This window comes from Doryrhamphus excisus, chromosome 15 (assembly GCF_030265055.1).
Source record: "Doryrhamphus excisus isolate RoL2022-K1 chromosome 15, RoL_Dexc_1.0, whole genome shotgun sequence".
In the NCBI taxonomy this organism is placed as follows: Eukaryota; Metazoa; Chordata; class Actinopteri; order Syngnathiformes; family Syngnathidae; genus Doryrhamphus; species Doryrhamphus excisus.
The window spans coordinates 9,712,061-9,730,929 of record NC_080480.1 but is presented as its reverse complement, the minus strand read 5'-3'; the positions used below and the strand labels follow the sequence as shown (position 1 = coordinate 9,730,929).

The following is an 18,869-nucleotide window of genomic DNA, read 5'->3' as shown; positions in this document are numbered from 1 at the left end:
TTGTGAAGCAAAGGTGAGAAAAATACACAGAGAATTTGAACCGCTAGATTTTGTAGCTTGTGCAAAATCAGCACTTGGTATTGGATCTAATCGGTGGTGTTTCATTGTGACCACTTCAAATTGTCACAGCAATGTGATTCACTCACCTGTGCCATCATTTGATTTGCTGCCACTAATAAAATACTTGTTTAGGAGGCACTGTTTCATCACTTTTTGGTGTTTTCCTTCAGAAGTTGTTGAAGAATTAGACGATGTTGGCAGGGACACCATGATAGATGTTTTCCTAGTAAAACGATCGCTGATTGGTTGATCACGAACAAGAACAGGTGTGGGTAAAACACGGATTGTGGATTACGGACCGCGGTCTAAATAAACGATTCTGATTGGTCCATTTCAAGATTTGCAAGGATTGGTTTGCAAATTACCACCGGAATTACGCAGTCCGTGTTTTACCAACACCCAACAAGAACCGCTTTAAAAAAAAACTCTTGGCAGTACGGCATGCTATAGTGCACTTGCCCGACGGGAATATTAATGATTGGATTTACTTGCCCGAATTTTGTTTTAACTTGCCCCGGGCCATCGGTACATCGTTATTGTCGAGCCCTGTTAGTGGAGATATGTTCAGTAGTTTGTGCCAGATTTTGCCCGATTTTTTTTTTTACATGTGGTGTATGGCTTTGGTATGAGCTTCAGGCAAATTGATTAACTTTTGATTAGGTTCTGAATCCTGAACTCTGGGCCTGATCCCAAGTAAGTTGTGGTCTGCCAATAAGTGCCGTTCTAGTTGTCGTTTTGCCTTGCAGTGGTTGAGCTGTTACCTTTGTGACTCAGCTTTTGTACTTTAGTAGATTTGCATTTTATTTTTTTGTCACTTTGAATTTTAGATGTATTTTTGCCCTCATTCAATACAGGAAGAGACAGCACGCTTTCACTTAACCTGTTTCTCCAGTCCCCAACTCACTGGCCTATATACGTAGGTTGTCTGTGGCAATGCATCACATTCTTCCACATTCTTCCATTCTTTATGTGTTTTCACACATAAACCCCATCTGCCTGTGAGTATTCTCATTTATCCGGGTCATTATATACACAGGCATTCAATCGATGGCAACTGGACTGTTCAGGTTGTCTTAGAAGATATTTCACCTCTCATCCGAGCAGGCTTCATCAGTTCATGCTGAAAGACTAGGTGGGTGACTAGGTGACTAGGTGACTTGTGGGTGTCCACCCACAAGAGGATAGGACAGCTGTGTCCAGACTAGTAGCTACACTAGAGTTCTATCTATCTAGTACATCTCTACACTGGAGCTGTCATGTATACTAGTAGCTAGACTTCAGTCGGTCTATCTAATGCATTGACTGATTGAATTGCCTTAAGAATGAACCCCTTTTTTTCTCCAACACCACATCTTCATGCACTCGCCTGTGTGACACCAGTGTATCGAAATAGCTTCCCCACCTTCCTCTTGCTTTTAGGATTAGGCTCACCACCACTGAACAATGCTGTTATCAGAAAATGGCAGCCATTTGAGGGCTAGCTTTATAGTCGGAGATGCTTTTTTCTCTCGTGTTGGCTTTGCATGCATAAGTGCACTTGTAAGCAGTGTTTGGTCCATTTTGTTGAAACACTGCATGTGTGTACCCTTGGCTATTTTATTTGCATACATACACAATATGCTTTCATGTAAGCTGTCCTTGCCTGCCTTCCAATGTATTGCTATACAAGTGTGTCACACTCTCAAGGAGCATATGTCACCTGGCAGCTAGAATAAGCGTAGTTTGCCTTGCCGAGGTAGCAAATCAGGACACATGCACACTTCTATAGTTTTCTTCAGTTTTGAGTCCACTGTCAGTGAGAAATTAAGCTGTTATTCTTAGTTTTATAACCATATCTGTGCCTTTCTGAGACAGCATGTTGCAGTAATGCATTAGCAATAAGGACCCTTTGTTAGGGCGCCATCAAGAGATGATGTAATATTGGACGCTTCCCTTTCCACACTTTCGAATCTCTTAAAGAGCCTGTGTTCCTGATTCTTTAAAAACTACAGCAAAGAAGAAGAGGCAATGTGGGAGGAACAGCATGACGCACAAATAAGCGGACATATGGCATCTCCATCACAGACTTTCATTCGCGCTATGATTTTGTCGATAGCTGCCTGAAATTTGGCTCGAAGGAAAGCGAGTCCAATGCACGTCACAGGTGTCGAGGTCGACCTTTTAGCTGTGAGATCATTTGAACAGGAAGTGGCCTCAATGGCAGACAGAATAGATGCAAATTGTTAACAGGAAGTGGAAAGAAAGAATATCATATACTTCTCAAACACGTTGGCAATTGGGTGGTACAAATATATGTATATATGTGTTGGCTGATTGTTAAAGACAAGAACAGAGGCAAACAATGACTGTACTGTACGTATCTGTGTGAGCTAATTCTCCTACCCCTGAATCGGACCACACACAGGTTGGGCAAAACCTGACTGTGTATGTGGAAAATACACAGACAAAAATACACACACAATACATAACAAAAATATACATAACAAAATAGTCCAACATGACTAGTTCATAGGTGATCAGACACTATTGTGTCATAATATGTTGCTATGTCTTTTACATAAAGGGAAAATAATTTTGGAAATAAGGGGCATCATTTGGAAAAAATACTAATTTACATTCAGGAAGCACATTTTTCTTTATCAGCATATTACCTCTTAAACTTGCTGACAAAGGTTTAGCAAATACTAAATGTGAGCGAGTGAGACCTCTCACACAAACATATTTTTTTGTTTACAGTGTCAGCTCAAAGTAAGATTTGTTTATTTATTATACTGGTTTTAAATTCTCAATGTTTGTGAGTATAAGCCGCAGGCTGGCTCTGTATTCATTTAGTGCTTTTAATGATGTTGCCTGCCATAGTTTTACACGGCACATAATAAATAAGATGGATCAGATAATGTATGTATGTTTTACTGACGTGTTGAAAATCTTTCTAGCTAGTTTGATGCTGATCCTAGCACAACACTCGACATTTGTCCTACGTTAAACTGACGTGGTCACTGATGTTCCGCTGCATTTTGGAGATGATGCAACGCATAACGACACTGCTGAAAAAAACAGCATAGACCAGCTACCAGCATGACCAGCATAGACCAACATACCAGCATATGTTGTGTGGTATGTACGGACACACGTCACCGTATTTAACTTGCTGTTTAGCAACATTTTCTGTCATTTTTGTTTTCCTTCTCTTTCTTGACACATTCTCCCACACCTTCAAACCTCCTCTTCCTTCTTTGTTGTCTGCATGGGTGAAGTAATTGGTGACGTAAGTGATTCCTTAAGGCAGAAAAAAATCCTCGACTATTTTTTGTAACCAAGGTATTGAAATTATTTTGACTAATCGTTGTGCCCCTCGAATAACACAAAGTTTGCTAATATACATGTTTAGCCTCTTTACAATATGAAAATATATACAAATATCAACATGGCCACCACATCCTTTGATTTTTCAATGTGCAACCCCCAGTGAAAAACAACAATTCCAAAAAACAGGAAACTCTGATCTACTAGTCACACTTTACTTTCACTTACACACATGAGATTTTACAACCCTCTTTTTACACAACAGGCTTCACACTTTTTTGTTGCCTAGAAACTGGCATTCTGCCATTTCGTCTTATTTGTTTGATTCTTTCAGCTGGCTGTTATGGAAAAAATAGCGGACATGATGACAAGGACATGATTGCAGCAGGTGGTGATATGTGTTTCCTCTGTCTTCTTGTTGCAAACATCTTCTTTGCTTGAAGACTCAGAATAGATAGAGGCATATATTGAAGTGTAAGAACATACTGTACACTTAAAGGGGACCTGCACTTTTTGGGGAATTTTTTCCCCATCATTTACAATCCTTATGTGAAACATGAACACATATGTATTTCCCTTTTCTATACATTAAAACACAAGAAAACTAGTTAATATGAGGTAGCTAACAATGCACGTCATTAGGACACACTTATTTTGACGCTTAAGCCCTAAGAAAAATCTCCACAACTTTGTTCCATTTACATAACTGACCTAATAACTAACCTAACAACTAACCGAACGCCGTTGATATTGTTAATGTGGCAGCTAACACAAAGTATTATATTTCTGGCAGAGTAACACATGGCCTCACTATCGGCGTTGTGAGTGACAGGGTATACCAGCTCTCAACTGAGATCGACGACATCGCTACGGACGCTCAGGAAGATGATTGTTTGTTCTGAGCATTTTTGTTGTAATGAAAAATAACCAACAATTATGTGAGCTTTAAACATGTCATTTATTCAACATTTACAACAACAGTACAGCAAAGCACTCTGGGAAAAAGGAAGAGATCCCGTGCTGAGCATACTTCATCAACATCACAGCCCTGTTGTGTCAGGCGGGGCACGAGATGCCGACCTACCAACATGTACAAATTTATAGTACTCAAAAGGCAACATGACTCCTGAATACGTTTGTATGCTCTCCATTTTGTTGCATTTTCCTTGTTTCAGTTTCAAGTTCAGTCTGTACAGTACAGACAAATTAATAAATAGTATCACTTTCTCTAGTATTTCAAATCAGAGTGGCGCTAAAGTATTTTCGTCCTTTGGTAGGTCATGACAGAAAATAATTGAGAAACACGGCTCAATAAAAATGTGTTTACACATCGGTATCGGTTGATATCGGAATTTGAGTTTGACAATATCGGCATGTCGGTTATTGGCAAAAAAGTCATTATCAAACATCCCTATTCAAATTTCCTTGTACCTAAAGCATACCATCAGTAGTCATGGTAAAATAGGGAAGAGTATTCCAGCTTTAGCTTCTCCTCGGCACTACACAAGCCATGACTCCCTTTAGCCTCGTGGCTGGCAACATTTACTTTCAAAAGAGCCATTTTGCCTCCTATTCCTCTAAACGAAAATAGTTGGGTGCCCACAAAACACAAAATAGCTTATAAACTTGTAAAATGTGTCATCTCCTTTCCATTTTACCTTTTACAACAACAGAATACACCAAACAGAAGTTCAGTGCGACTATCCATCCACCCTTTTTCTTCCTCTTATCTGTGTTCTGGTCGCAGGGGCAGCAGCCTAAGCAGGGAAAAACTCCATGTCCTCCCCTATTCCATCTCCTCTCCTACTTCACCCAGCTTCTCCTGGTGGATCCTTAGGCGCTCCCAGACCAGTTGAGAGACAGTCTCTCCAACGTATCCTGGGTCTTCCCCGAGGCCTCCTATGAGCCAGACATGCTCTGAACACCTCCCCAGGCAGGCGTCCAGGAGGCATTTATAGAAGCCTCATCTGGCTTCCCTCATGCGGAAGAGCAGCAGTTCTACTCCGAGTCTACCTTGGATGACAGTACTTCCCACTTTCGTACTTCCCACCTTCTCCATAGGGTGGCTGGCCTATGGAGAAGAAAACAAAATTTGGCCGCTTGTATCTGCCATCTTGTCCTTTTTTCATCACTGCAGATGCTGCAGCAATCTGCCAGTTGATCTTGCATTTCATCCTTCCAAAAAATACCCCAAAGTACTTTACAATTCCTGTAAAGTCCTCTTCTTGGGGCAGGATCTCATCCCAGACCCAGAGATGGCACTTCACCCTTTTCCATGCAAGAACCATGGAGGTAGTGGTGGAGGTGGAGGTGGACTTGGAGGTGCTAATTCTCATCCCAGCCACTTTACACTCAGCTGCGAGTTTACAAGTGAGAGTTGAAGATCACGGTTCAAGATTCACATGTGATTCACATGTGATTCACATGTGATTGGTAGTCTTACTTTGAAATAAATGACGACATTTCCGAAAGTGCAGAGGGCGTTTTTTTTGCTTGTACATTTCTTGCCACATTCTGTGAAAGTTTTTAATTAGCCACCATTCTACTTGCATAGCTAACACAACTGTGACCTACTTTGCTGAACAAATACAGTAAAATGTTCTGTTTTAGAGATCCACCCATCTTTGGGGAGGAATGAGAGATTGTCCTCTGCAAAAGTGAATTGAGGAATATTCTAGCATGAGTACTGCTTGTGTGTCTTTTTTGTGTGGATCGGCTCCAGGCCATGCAGACCCCTGCTGAGGCCCACGGCCATCATTCTGCTCCACTACCTCTCCACTCCCCTTCACAGGAACCAACAAAAACATGTTCAGACCTATGAGCATCCCATGTTCTTCTTGACAATTTGGCTAGCTGGCCAGCAGATCCATGTGATTAAAAGGGCTACGATTGTTGTTCTGCACACATGAGGACACGCAAGGAATGTATTATTTCTGCTTTCATAAAGCAGTGAGCAATGCTGCCTGCGGGGGCTGAGCATGTAAGCAGCTGACCAACAGTCATTTATAGAGACGCATTCCTTATATAAGACATGTTTGTTACGGCGTGTGCAGCTCAGATGGTCAGCTGTGCACATTTTTGCTGAATGCTATGTGGAATATCGGAATGTCTGCTGCCGTTGGAAAAATATGCCTATCAGTTTGAGACACCTCTGCTTCTTCACAACTTTCACAACTTTCATATTAATGCTGCAGCCAGTGGAGGAAAAGTCTGGCTACGCACGTCTTAAATTCATGAATTCATCAATTATGGGTTTGGCTTGACCCCTGAAAGTTAGCCAGACATTTTCTACCATTCGCAAAATTATTTCTGTGTTCTAATTTTGTGACATCTCATATACTTCAGAATAGGGCTGGGTAATATGACCTTAAATCAATATCACGATAAATTTGACAATTTACATAATAATGATAAATGCCCAACCACTGTATATCGTTGCCATCTGAAAATAATCTGGAAATGCAAATTAATTGCTATTTGTTGATTTTTCGACCAACTGGTACACATGACTTTCAATGAAATATAATGCATCTATTCTGCCTAGATATCCTTCTGAAAAAAAACTCAAAAAAGCGCCAACAACGCTCCATTTATATAATGTGCATTGGGTGGTTACAACAGTTTTTATACTCACTTTGCATTTTGTGTTATTTTGCTCAACGTCATCATTGTGGTCCACAAATATAAATGTACCCTGTACATACCCTGGCATACTCCATCCTGTACATCAGGGGTGGGCAAATATTTGGACTCGAGGGCCGCATTGAGTTAACTAAATTGTCTGGGGGGCCAGAACATATATTTAACACACACACACTATTTTATGCTTATCATTTTCCTTGAATTATTTGTCTAATTTTATCTGTAAAAGTGTTATCCTATATCAGTTGTATGTTCTCATGTCCCTTTTTTAGGAGCACTTTAAACATCACACCACATCAAACTATGTCATTTAATTTTACAGTTTTGTTGTTTATTTTTTACTAAATCAGACATCCGACTTGCAAGTCATGTTGCCAGTTTGTATGTTAAAAGTTGAAGTTACTTAGAAAGCAACTGGCGGGCCGGATTCAAACGCTTGGTGGGCCGCATGTGGCCCCCGGGCCGTAGTTTGCCCACCCCTGCTGTACATGCATGTACTAAGATACACATACAGTCACATAGCATGAGTGACATCACGTCGTATTCAATGACATTACTGTCAGACTTATCAAGAAGAACAGTGTTGATATCCCTCAACCATGTCAGGTAGTATTTTCCAATAATAATACAATTTTTTAAATATAGTGATATTCTTATTTTTTTGACAATTCACACAGTCAAACTAGACAAATAATTTTGGTTTCTTTTTCATTTGCCGACATGGGCAAAATGTTGTAGTAAAACGCTAAACTTTCAGTTGATTGCCCAGGCCTACTTCAGAACTACTAATCATATTAAATATGTACGTATTTCACTAAATGCTATTGCAAAAAAATGGGAAAAACAACAAATTTTATCATCTTAACTAACCAGAACAATGTTGTGAAAAAGTGTTTTCCCCCTTCCTGATGTCTTATGTTTTTGCAGTTGATACTGTAGTACTCTAAGGTTCTTTGAGAAAGAGGTAACTTTTTACTAGATCTCACAAGGAACTTACCAGCTCCATAGAAATTGCGTGGAGGTTAGTATTCCACATTAGGGTGGGGCAATATTTTATACCGGTATAGATTCTTCCAATGATAAGATTACTTAATTACTTAATTATAAATAATAAAGGTAAACAAGTTGAGTTGATGACTGCACGCCTCTGGAGATATATAAGATGACTCAAATGCTGTCATCATGATGAGAAAGAACGTTCACGGGGGAAGTATTTACTCGGCGGACCGCCTTTCAACACGTTGAAATGGCAATAAACACCAGTGGATGTTGGCTGAATGTCCTCTTGTGAATGGAAGCTGGCGGGGGTTAGCTTAGGTTTAGCATGCTCTCGTGGTTGTATGTGTGCGACTCAGGTTGGATGAGTCGCACAGTATATTTTCACCAAGTTGTGTTTTTTGGCTTTAATGAAAAATCAAGAATACGAGAAAATGTTTATTTTTGAACGCAGCCCGTCTTAGCCACAAATACACATTCTCCACACATGGAACACACTTTAGTGACCATCCTTCAAAATAAGAACCCTGTTTGCCCCATGTCTGCTTAAGCAAAATAAGAATGTCATAAAAAAATATATCTACATATGCAGTTGGAATTGCATGTGTGACTACATCCTTCTTTAATCACAAGTGCAGGCATTACGGTTTGTTGAAGATTTTGTAGCAGTATGTGAAGATGCTGACATCCCATTAGAAAAGTTAGCCAGCTTGTTAACAATAAACAATAATGTGTGTGTATGTATATACATGTATATGCATTTAGAGCCCTGATCAAAATCAGACCTCGAATTTACCTTTTGTACATTTGGATCTTAATGAGGTTTTAAGGAGAGCTATGATATGTAAAACAAGAAGGGGGTGTGGGACAAAAAGCACTTAAAAAAGTTATTAATTGAAAAACAACTATTAAATCAAATAGGCTGTTCTCAACTGATCAAAAGTTTAAGACTATCGCTCAGAAAATGACAAAAAACTCTCCAAACCAGAACAAAAAAATGTCTCAGTAGGACGCATGCTTGGGCATGGTTTGGGCATGCTTGATGCGAGTGTTTCCAGGAGGCTTTTGGGAACATTGCTCCAAGTGGTGAAGCTGGCTTCATGTTTTCAACTGTCTGGAACTGATGGCCATTTTTATGAACTTCCCTTCCCATCCATCCCCAAATGTTCACTATGGGATTTACGTAAATCAGGAGAACATGCGGGGTGGTCTAAAAGAGTGATGTTATTCTCCCTGAAGAAGTCCTTGGGAAGTCATTGTGAACTGCAGCATTGTCCCTTTGAAAAACCCAGTTGTTACCACACAGACGAGGACCCGCGGTCATTAGGGTTGCCCGCTGCAACATCTGCACGTTTGACGACCCCGCACCACCTAAAGCTCCATCATGATCCAGGTTGTTTTTTCATTAAGTGGAAACTTAACACTGTGCCGGGTAGAAAACATGGTGGGATCTCCTTGTCACAGTAACATTGGAAGCCGTCTGGACCAACAAGGTAAATTTTTTTCTCATCAGAGAATAAAACTTTTTTCCACCTTTCACTGGCCCATATTTGATGCTCCCTGACAAAGTCGAAACAGGCAGTTTTGTGACGTTGAAGGAGACAAGGTCTTTGAATTCCCTTTTTGTTTTTTAAACCGGTTTCCCGCAGATGCTGTCTGATGGTTATTGCTGCAGTCCCACCAGTAATAGTGTCATGATCTATGATGTCGCTCTGCTGCCGCCTGCTGCCTCTTCTCTTCCAGTGCACCCCGATTGGCAGCAGGTGGTCTCCTCCTGTACACACCTGAGCCCAATTAGCCCTGGGACTACTTAAGCCCCACGGTTGTACCTGAAAACCGCCAGATTGTCCCTCAAGCTACATCAGGCTTCCCTTGTGACTGCCTGCTGCACACCCACGTGCACAAACTCTCAGACCCTTCACTTTCTGGCTTTTAACCCTTGTTGTGAGTTGTGAGTACTTGCCTGCTGGTTTCTGCCTTGAACTTTACCTGTTACCTCTGCCTTGTCTTTGCCCACTGACCTTCTGTCAGCTGTGTTTTTGTTCCCGTGCCTTGTGCCCCATTTTGCCTTTTGTTACAGTATTTTTGGTTTTGTACTATTTCTATATACTATTTGTACTATATAGTACTATGTACTATTAGCTTGGACTGCTCCCTTGGTTGTGCTCTTGATTTTCCTTTTTGGTATTTTGTTTTTACTGTACCCTTTGTGGACACCCTTGTGTAACAAAACATTTTTGGGCAACACCTTTTGCCTCTGCAAATCTTGTTCCGGTCCACTAGTTCCTGACAAAGTGCCTTCATTTGGGTCGAGGACAGCCAATTGGACCCTCCGGCTCAGAGCAGGTGTCATTTTTGGGGGTTTACTGCTTGACCTTTTTGTTCCATTATGCTCAGGATCTTTCAAAAAATGTAGAATGACTGTCTTACTGTGTCGAACCTCAGCAGCAATGGCACACTGCCAGAAGCCTTGCTTATGTAGCTCGACAATCCAACGTTGTTCAAGAAGAGAACACGTCTTAGCTTTAGCCATCAGGAGGGTTTGAATGCCTAACAGAAAATGAGACTTTTGAGCAGATTTGGGCTTCTGTAGCCTGTGGTCTGAAACATTTGATCAGGTGAAATACATGTTTCAGTTTTATTATTATTATTATTTCCACTGTACCAGCGGTGCCTATGTTACCACTTTCAGTTCATACACGGTAAGTCAGGGGTTTCCGAACAGTAGCTCATGAGCTACAAGTAACTTTTCATTCCCTGCATGCATTTTCAAACCCGCAGACAGCATGTAAAGCCCATGCCCAAGCCCATGCCACATGTAGTGCCTTATAAGAAAGGAGGATAATTTTAAACTTAATTCTACAAAAAATTTGTGAAAATTATCAGGGGTGCCCAAACAAATGCAAATTGTTCAACAACGGAGATCCACTGTACAGTGGGTGTCACCTGGAACAAGTGATTAATTCCAGTGTTTTAAACTTGTGTGTTTGGGTGTTTGCATGAGTGTGCCTCTTTGCGTCATCAGCAGCCTCAGGTAGAGGAATGCCGGCAATGTGGCAGATGGCTGGGATTAATGAGCGGTGCGCCCCCATGGCTGCCACGTCTCCCACAGTTTACTTTGCTCCCAGGACACATACTGTATGTAGAGAATAATCATTGCTACTCACCCCCCCAGTGTAGTCATGTAGTAGTATGCTTATATGCTTGCTCTAGCTGTGACTGTCCTAAGAGAGGCAGGGGTTACTGTTGGAGCCCATCTGTCTAGGTCACAATATCATCAATGCGGATGCTCAAATTTGTGTTTTAGATTCCACAGATATAGTACATTAAATAGACAGATGACTAAATGAACATCTTGATATTGTTATGTACAGTATCTTCATATTATTATTCTTTACTTGTATCCGCTTATCGGGCTCCGGGTCGCAGGGGGAGCAGTCCAGACTTCCGGGTCCCCATCCACCTCTTCCAATTCCACCGGCAGGGACAACAAGGCGTTCCCATTCCAGGCATATTCCCTTCTGCATGTCCTTGGTCCGTCAAGGGGCCTTCTTCCCCGGCTGGGCATGCCCAGAATACCTCACCAGCGAAGTGTCCGGAAGGCATCCAGACTAGATGCCGGAGCCACCTTAACCGAGTCCCTCACCTAACCTCACATAACCCATGTCAGCCGCTTGTGTCTGCGATCTTGTTCTTTTGGTCATGACCCAATGCTCATGACCAAGGGTTCAGTTCAGTTCAGTTCAGTACAATTTATTTGTCTCCCTTGGGATAAATTTGGTTTAGAGGCAGGGTACAGCTGCATACTACCAACAGAGACATACAGTACATGACAGACATAGTAAAACCATATACAACAAGCATAAACGAGAAATAAAAACACCAGAACCATACTGGTTCCCAGAGGGATCAATGGTAAGTTAAAGTGCACAGTATTTAAAATGCTAATTCAAAGTGCTAGTTCACACATAGACCAGATTTCACATTTGCTCGTTTATGAGGTTGACTGAGAGAGGGACAAATGAGTGTTTGTAACGGTTGTGTTTACATAGCGGAACCCTGTACCTTCTCCCTGAGTGCATTAATATGTATTCATTGAATAGAACGTGAGAACTGTCATGGAGGATGTTTTTTGCTTGGGTGATGGCGGCCTGATTGAACAGCTTAGGGTTGAGGGGGGAGTTGCCCATAATCTTTCCTGCTGCTCTGACCAGGTTGAGAATCTGGGATTTTGATTTGACGTTTAGATTCCCAAACCAACTGGTGATCCCGTACCGTAAGATGGACTCGATTGTTGCTCTGTAAAAAATTAGCATAATGTTTTTGCTGACACCGAACAACCGTAGTCTCCGCAGGAAGTGAAGGCGCTGATGGATTTTAGCACAGACAGTGGCGGCTTGTGTCTGCCTGCTCAGGTCACTGTCTATGTGAATGCCCAGGTACTTGTATGATGTCACCTGTTTTATATTGTTACCATGTATGGTCACAGGGCTTTGATCACCAGTTGATTTGGGGTCAAACAGCATTTCCACAGTTTTACAGGTGTTAATGTGAAGTTTGTGGTCCTCACACCAGTGCACAAATCTATCCACACCCCCTTTGTGGATGGATGCGTTGGAATTCTTGGTGAGCAGACTAAGGATAGCAGTGTCATCAGAAAACTTCACCACATATTGATTTGGCTCAGAACTAACACAGTCATTTGTGTACAGAATAAACAAGAATGGTGAACTGACACACCCCTGGGGGGCGTCACTGCTGCTTACTGCTGTATCTGACAGAGTCGAGTTAAATTTGACCTGCTGAGACCTCTGAGTCAGGAAGGAGTGATACCATCTGCTTAAAAAGGGGTTTACATTCAGCTGAGAAAGTTTCCTGAGGAGAATGTGAGGTTGGATGGAGTTAAAAGCAGAGCTAAAATCAATAAGGAGCAATCCGGCATATGCACCTGGAGTCTCAAGGTGTTTCAGTGTAAAGTGCATTATGGTGGAAATAGCATCACTTGTGCTGCGCTTGTTTGTATAAGCAAACTGGTATTCATCCAACTTCGACTGAACCTCTGCCCAAAGAACATTTAGCATGAGCCTTTCCAAAGATTTAAAAACATTTGAGGTGAGTGCAACAGGCCTGTAATCATTCTTCTCCTAAGGACATGCCATTTTAGGGACTGGGACTAGAGTGGACTTTTTCCAGATCTCCGGTACGACTTGTGTGTCGATGGAGAGCTGAAATAGCTGATGCCATGCAGGCGTCAGTTCCTCAGCAAATGTTTTTAAAAGAAAAGTGGACATGTTATCAGGCCCTGTCGCTTTTCTCAAGTGAATGGATCTAAAAACCTTGGTGACAGCGTGTGGATCTATATGAATCCTGTCTTTCACATCACAAGTTACATTTTCTAAAACAACACTGCAGTCTCTGATATTGTCGATTTCAAAACGCATGAAAAAATTGTTCAGTGCATTTGCCTTAGAGGTTTCATCCTGTGCAAAGAGAGGTTTCCTTTTTGCCTCCATGTTTGTCATTCCCCTGATCAAGTCCCACAGTCTCTTGGAGTTATGCCTGGACAGATCCTGTTATGCCCGCTCCTTGTACTGCAGCCTAGCCGCTCTCATCTGTTGGTTGAGATCTCGTTGAGCTGTTCTGATTTTTTTCCTGTTAATACACTCCTTGATGCCACTTGTGATGTAGGGTTTGTTGTTTGGATATATCTTAACAGTCTTCTGTGGTATGATTGAGTCTACACAAAAGGATATATAGTCAGTTATGGATTCTGTAGTGGTGTCAATGTCAGCGTCCTTGAAGAAGATCTCCCAGTCTGTACATAGGAAGCATCCTTTCAGTTCCTCGACTTTATCATTTGACCACACCTTTACAGTTCGGATTTCTGGTTTGCGAGACTTGAAAACTGTCCTATATGTGGGTAGCAGGTGGACTATGTTATGGTCAGAATTGCTGAGAGGAGGTTTGGCTCTGGCTGTATAGGCGTCCTTGACATTGCCATAGCACTTATCGAGGATGTTATTGTTTCTTGTGTTACATTTCACATACTGGTAGAAGCCAGGTAGAGTTTTGGTTAGGCTGCAGTGATTAAAATCCCCAAGTATCAGCATAGGAGCATCAGGTTTGTTCTGTAGGTGACGATGGACACAGTCAGCAATTTGACTTGCTGCTCTGGTGGCATTCCCACTTGGTGGGATATAAACAGCACATACAAATATGTTGGTGAATTCCCTTGGCAGGTAGTGTGGCCGCAAAGTTATACACAGCAGCTCCAAGTCCGAATTGCATAAGGTATCTCTTATTGCAAAGTTTGAACACCAACTGTCATTAATATAAATGCATACTCCTACTCCGCCTGATTTGCCCGAGTTTTCATCTCTGTCCAAACGTACATGGGAAAACCTGTCAATCTGTATAAGGGTATCTGGTACATCGCTGCTAAACCAAGTCTCTATGAAAACCATTAAGGCAGACTCACGGTATTCATAGCAGCATCTGGTCTGTACACGCAGTTCATCCACCTTGTTTCTCAGGGAGCAAGAGTTGCAAAGTACCATTTGCGGTAGTGGTAGCTTGGTAGCCCTCCGGAGCCGCTGCCTCACGCTGCCTCCGGCCTCTTTTCCTCGCCTTCCTGCCCCGTCGATAGCCTGCTCCATGATGCTGCCACAGTTCCCTGGGCACGTCATTTAGCAGGCTGGACGATGGTGTAACTCCACTGCCCCGTAGTGCCAGCAGCTCGGTCCCGGTGTAAGTTAGCTGGCCGATGATAGTGGTCCCCACAGCAGAGCATTGAATGAGGAGGCTCGACTGGACAGCTCACTCTTCACCACGACGGTCTTGTACAGCAACCACATTACTGTAGACTCTGTGCCGATCCACTTATCTACTTTGCGCTCCAATCTTCACTCATTCGTGGACAAGACCTTAAGATAGGAGAACTCCTCCACCTGGGGCAGAATTTCATTCCTAACCCAGATGGGTGCAGTCCACCCTTTTCTGACTGTGAGCCATGGCCTCTGATTTGGAGGTGCTGAGCTTCACATTTAGCTGCAAACCGCCCCAGTAATGCTGACGTCCTGATGAGGCCATCAGGACCACATTGTCTGAAAATATCAGAGAAGAGATCCTAAGCTCAACGAACTGGATGGCCTCGATGCCTTGGTTGCGACTAGAAATTCTGTCACCCCTCTTAAGGAACTGTCTGCGTTCGTGTCGTTAGACTGTGCTTCCTCCATGGAAGGTATGTCAGGCATTGAAAGGGCCTCTAAGTATTTCTAACACCATGCGACTACTTTAATTTCTGGTTTGGTTTTTCAAATTTGGAGGGAATACCAGATTTGTACTTATATAACCCACACCGGTATACAAGCCCAACAAGTGCACGTCATTCATTCATTCATTCATTCATTTTCTACCACTTATCTTCACGAAGGTCGCAGGGGTGCTGGAGCCTATTCCAGCTGTCTTTGGGCGAGAGGCGGGGTACACCCTGGACTGGTCGCCAGCCAATCACAGGGCACTAGGGCACTAGACAAAAAACTATTCACACTCACATTCACACCCATGGACTACGGTCAGCAATTAACCTAGCATGTTTTTGGAATGTGGAAGGAAACCGGAGAAAACCCACGCATGCACGGGTAGAACATGCAAACGCCACACAGAGATGGCCGAGAGTGGAATCGAATTCAGGTCTTCTAGATGTGTGGCCTGCGCGCTAACTACTCGTCCAAGTGCACGTTTTGTTTGTGATTGCAGACACTCTATTTCACACTAATTTGTGATTCAGTATGGTCTTGTAGCTCCTTCTTCTCCTTCCGCAAGGCTTGATTTCTATCTCGGTCATCCTTCTCACCCTGATTGACCCTATTTCTGATTTTGAGTCCGTAGTTCCAGGGCCTGTGTCATTTTGCTTTGTATTTTACATTGTTGCGAGGCAGCTACTTTGGACTTCAGCAGTTTTAGCTTGACTTGCTAGCAGCTATCAACACTTTTTATAAACACAGTTTATTTTAAGGAACCTGTACCTCTCTCCTATTCAACTTTAGGCTGGGGGAGTCAGCAGTGCTGATTGTAAAGTGTCGTCAGGAAAGCACCAAAATTATTCAAATTTCCAGTATCTTTAACAGAGCTCCTGACATGTACATCCTTTCCTTCCCAGTAAGGAAGGATCTTCTAAGACTTTCCCCAAGAATGGCTGCAATCTTACCCAAATATTATGAAACAGTTCTTATCATCACACAGACACAGTTTTTCAATAAATACGCTTAACTTACAAACATTATTCCTTGGTAACGAACAAAAAAACAAACAATAAAGTCCAACAAAAACCTAAAAAATAATTCTACTGTACACAGAAGGGGCTGCTCAGCGTCTGCACACTATGATACTTGACAAAGCAGCCCAAGAATGGCACGTGTTGGCAATAACGCCATTCCCCATGAGAACTGTGCCAAATTTTCCCGTGTTATTTTTGTCCCCCCCCTTTTGTCACATAATCAGCAATCTGTGATTAAATTTTTCACACTTTCCCATTTCTTTTTTTTTACTGGACTAGTGCTCTAAGTGCCTCTCATCGTTCTGTTTATTTTTGACTGTTTCATGTGATGTTATCTTGCTAAAATTCAGATTTTGTGATGAAAAATTGAAGCAACGTTCTACGTAACTGTTGCAGCTCTATTATTTTTGATTGACAATAAACCAGTCTTCTATTCTCTTACCAACCAAAAGCCAGCTTTTAAATGCATAATTCAAGAAGGCCGCTATTGACAAAGGCCTATAAGCATGGTGGTCCAGGCACAATTGTAGGAAGTGGTTACACACGCAGGCAGAAGTACAGTGGAAGTATTTGCTGCACGGAATGATTACTTCGGTGTTTCTGAAAGTCAGATATTGACCCAATTTAAGAGACCAAGGTGTCATTCTAATACTCAAGATACCATTTTCTGTTTTAGGGCCGAAAAAACAGAGGTGTTAAGCGAGGACCTCCTACAGGTGAGCTGTATATGTTTGCTGTTGTGCTTCTTTAATTAGTCAGCAATTAGCCATATTAAATACTTTTTATGTGCGTATGTTACAGGTGGAGAAGCGCCTGGACCTCGTCAAACAAGTGACACACAGCACTCACAAGAAGCTGACTGCTTGCCTGCAGGGTCAGCAGGGGGCTGACGTGGAGAAGAAATCTATCAAGTCACCCTCTGTGAGTCCAACATGCAATAATCAGCTTGTCTGTGATACACAGGGAAACTGATGACTAAAATCTGTCTCTCTCTGTTCTAGCAGAAAAAACTACCACTTACTATCTTGGCACAATGTATGGTGGAGGGAGCTGCAGTTTTGGGGGATGACTCCCTTCTGGGGTACGCCACGCAAAGCCTCACACATGATCGGTATCTTCAGCGCTCCCTGGTGCACTAGTCCAGTATTGAACCTTTTGACTTTACAGACAGACAGACCAACTGACAGACTTTCTTTGTCATTGCACAATAAAACGGCAGTGAAATTGCCAACAAAATGTTGTTGCCTGGCTCCCATATAATACCAGAGACAAAAGAAGATAATAATAATAAAAATATATATATATATTAAAAAAATAATAATAATAATGTGGAGAATAAATAGATGCCCATGTTGCCAAGAAAGTTAAAAAAAAACACAACACAATGATGGAAGATGGTGCAATGTCAGCAGACATTGCGTGTGAATTTATATACATGATGAATGCATAAGTACATTTGGGTTGGGAAGGACATACTTTTATCAACCAATCCATGCAATCATTGCTGAATCCGCTAAGTAATTCAGTAATGGAAAATTTTAAGTGACTTTTCACCAGCAGAGAACGCCATTTGAATTGCCCTTTAATTTTAATGGGACAGTTTTCACAGACAAAAATGAGGCGGAATAAGAAAAAGTAGGAAGAAGAGGAAGAGGAATAAATAGATGAAAATGGCTGTCAACAACAACAATAACATTTGTTGGAATGCTTTCAGCAGTTGTTGTGAAGTTGTGATTTTCAAATGAGTTGTCTGAACCGCCGCTATCCTGGCTGTGATGTCACATCATGGACGCACAACTACAGAAATTGAAATACAGTGAAGTGAATTTCTTTGAAGTTGGAATCCCTCTTTAGAAATGAAATATTTTTGCAAATACAAACATTGTGCATAAAGACACACATGCACGCACACAGGTGGCTTGTACTGTACATCTGACACATAATCCTACATCACTGCCACTTACACACATGCATATCTCACACATGCATACACCAATATTACACCTTCACTAGTTAGATCAGGAGGACTACATTATAATATGCCTATGTGCAATTTAAGCATATATTTAAATGTATATGCTTACATTACCTACAGGTACATATACTTCACACTTGCACATCTATACACACACATCACCATAATCTAGGATGTCCTCATTACAATTTGTCACTTGGAATGTCAGGGGAGTCGGGTCTCGAGAAAATAGACAAAGAATGTTTAACCATCTAAAGAATATCCAAGCAGACATTGTCTTATTGCAAGAGACTCACATCTCCAAAGCAGCTGCCCATACATTTCACTCACCTCAGTTTCCACATAAATAGTTAGCAAATTACAACTCCAAACAGAGGGACATCGGCATTTTAATTGGGTTGGTCACCTTTCAATTTTAACCGCACCTTAGACACTCTGGGGGATCTGGGCAGGCATGGGACCCACCATTGCCATTTTAATTCTTAATAATTTGCAGGAGGGTCAATTTTACACTGCACAACAATATTACAGATATAGAAGGTAGATATATAATAATTAACATATCTGTTGACAATGTAAAATGTTGCATTGCAAACATATATGACCCTAATG

At 41.8% G+C, this 18,869-nt stretch overlaps 1 protein-coding gene across 7 annotated transcripts in view; it reads left to right on the top strand.

The window, feature by feature from the left end:
* The window catches only part of arhgap44a (Rho GTPase activating protein 44a), a 64,087-nt gene that overhangs the window by 13,116 nt on the left and 32,102 nt on the right, over positions 1-18,869 (top strand). For 4 of the 7 annotated variants that reach the window (XM_058049666.1, XM_058049669.1, XM_058049664.1 and 1 more), the window contains exons 2-4: positions 16,959-16,998; positions 17,084-17,203; positions 17,284-17,363. In XM_058049666.1, coding sequence (XP_057905649.1) covers positions 16,959-16,998; positions 17,084-17,203; positions 17,284-17,363 — 240 coding nt within the window. The remainder of the gene's footprint in view (positions 1-16,958; positions 16,999-17,083; positions 17,204-17,283; positions 17,364-18,869) is intronic. The other 3 variants (XM_058049667.1, XM_058049670.1, XM_058049665.1) reach the window with 1 other exon arrangement.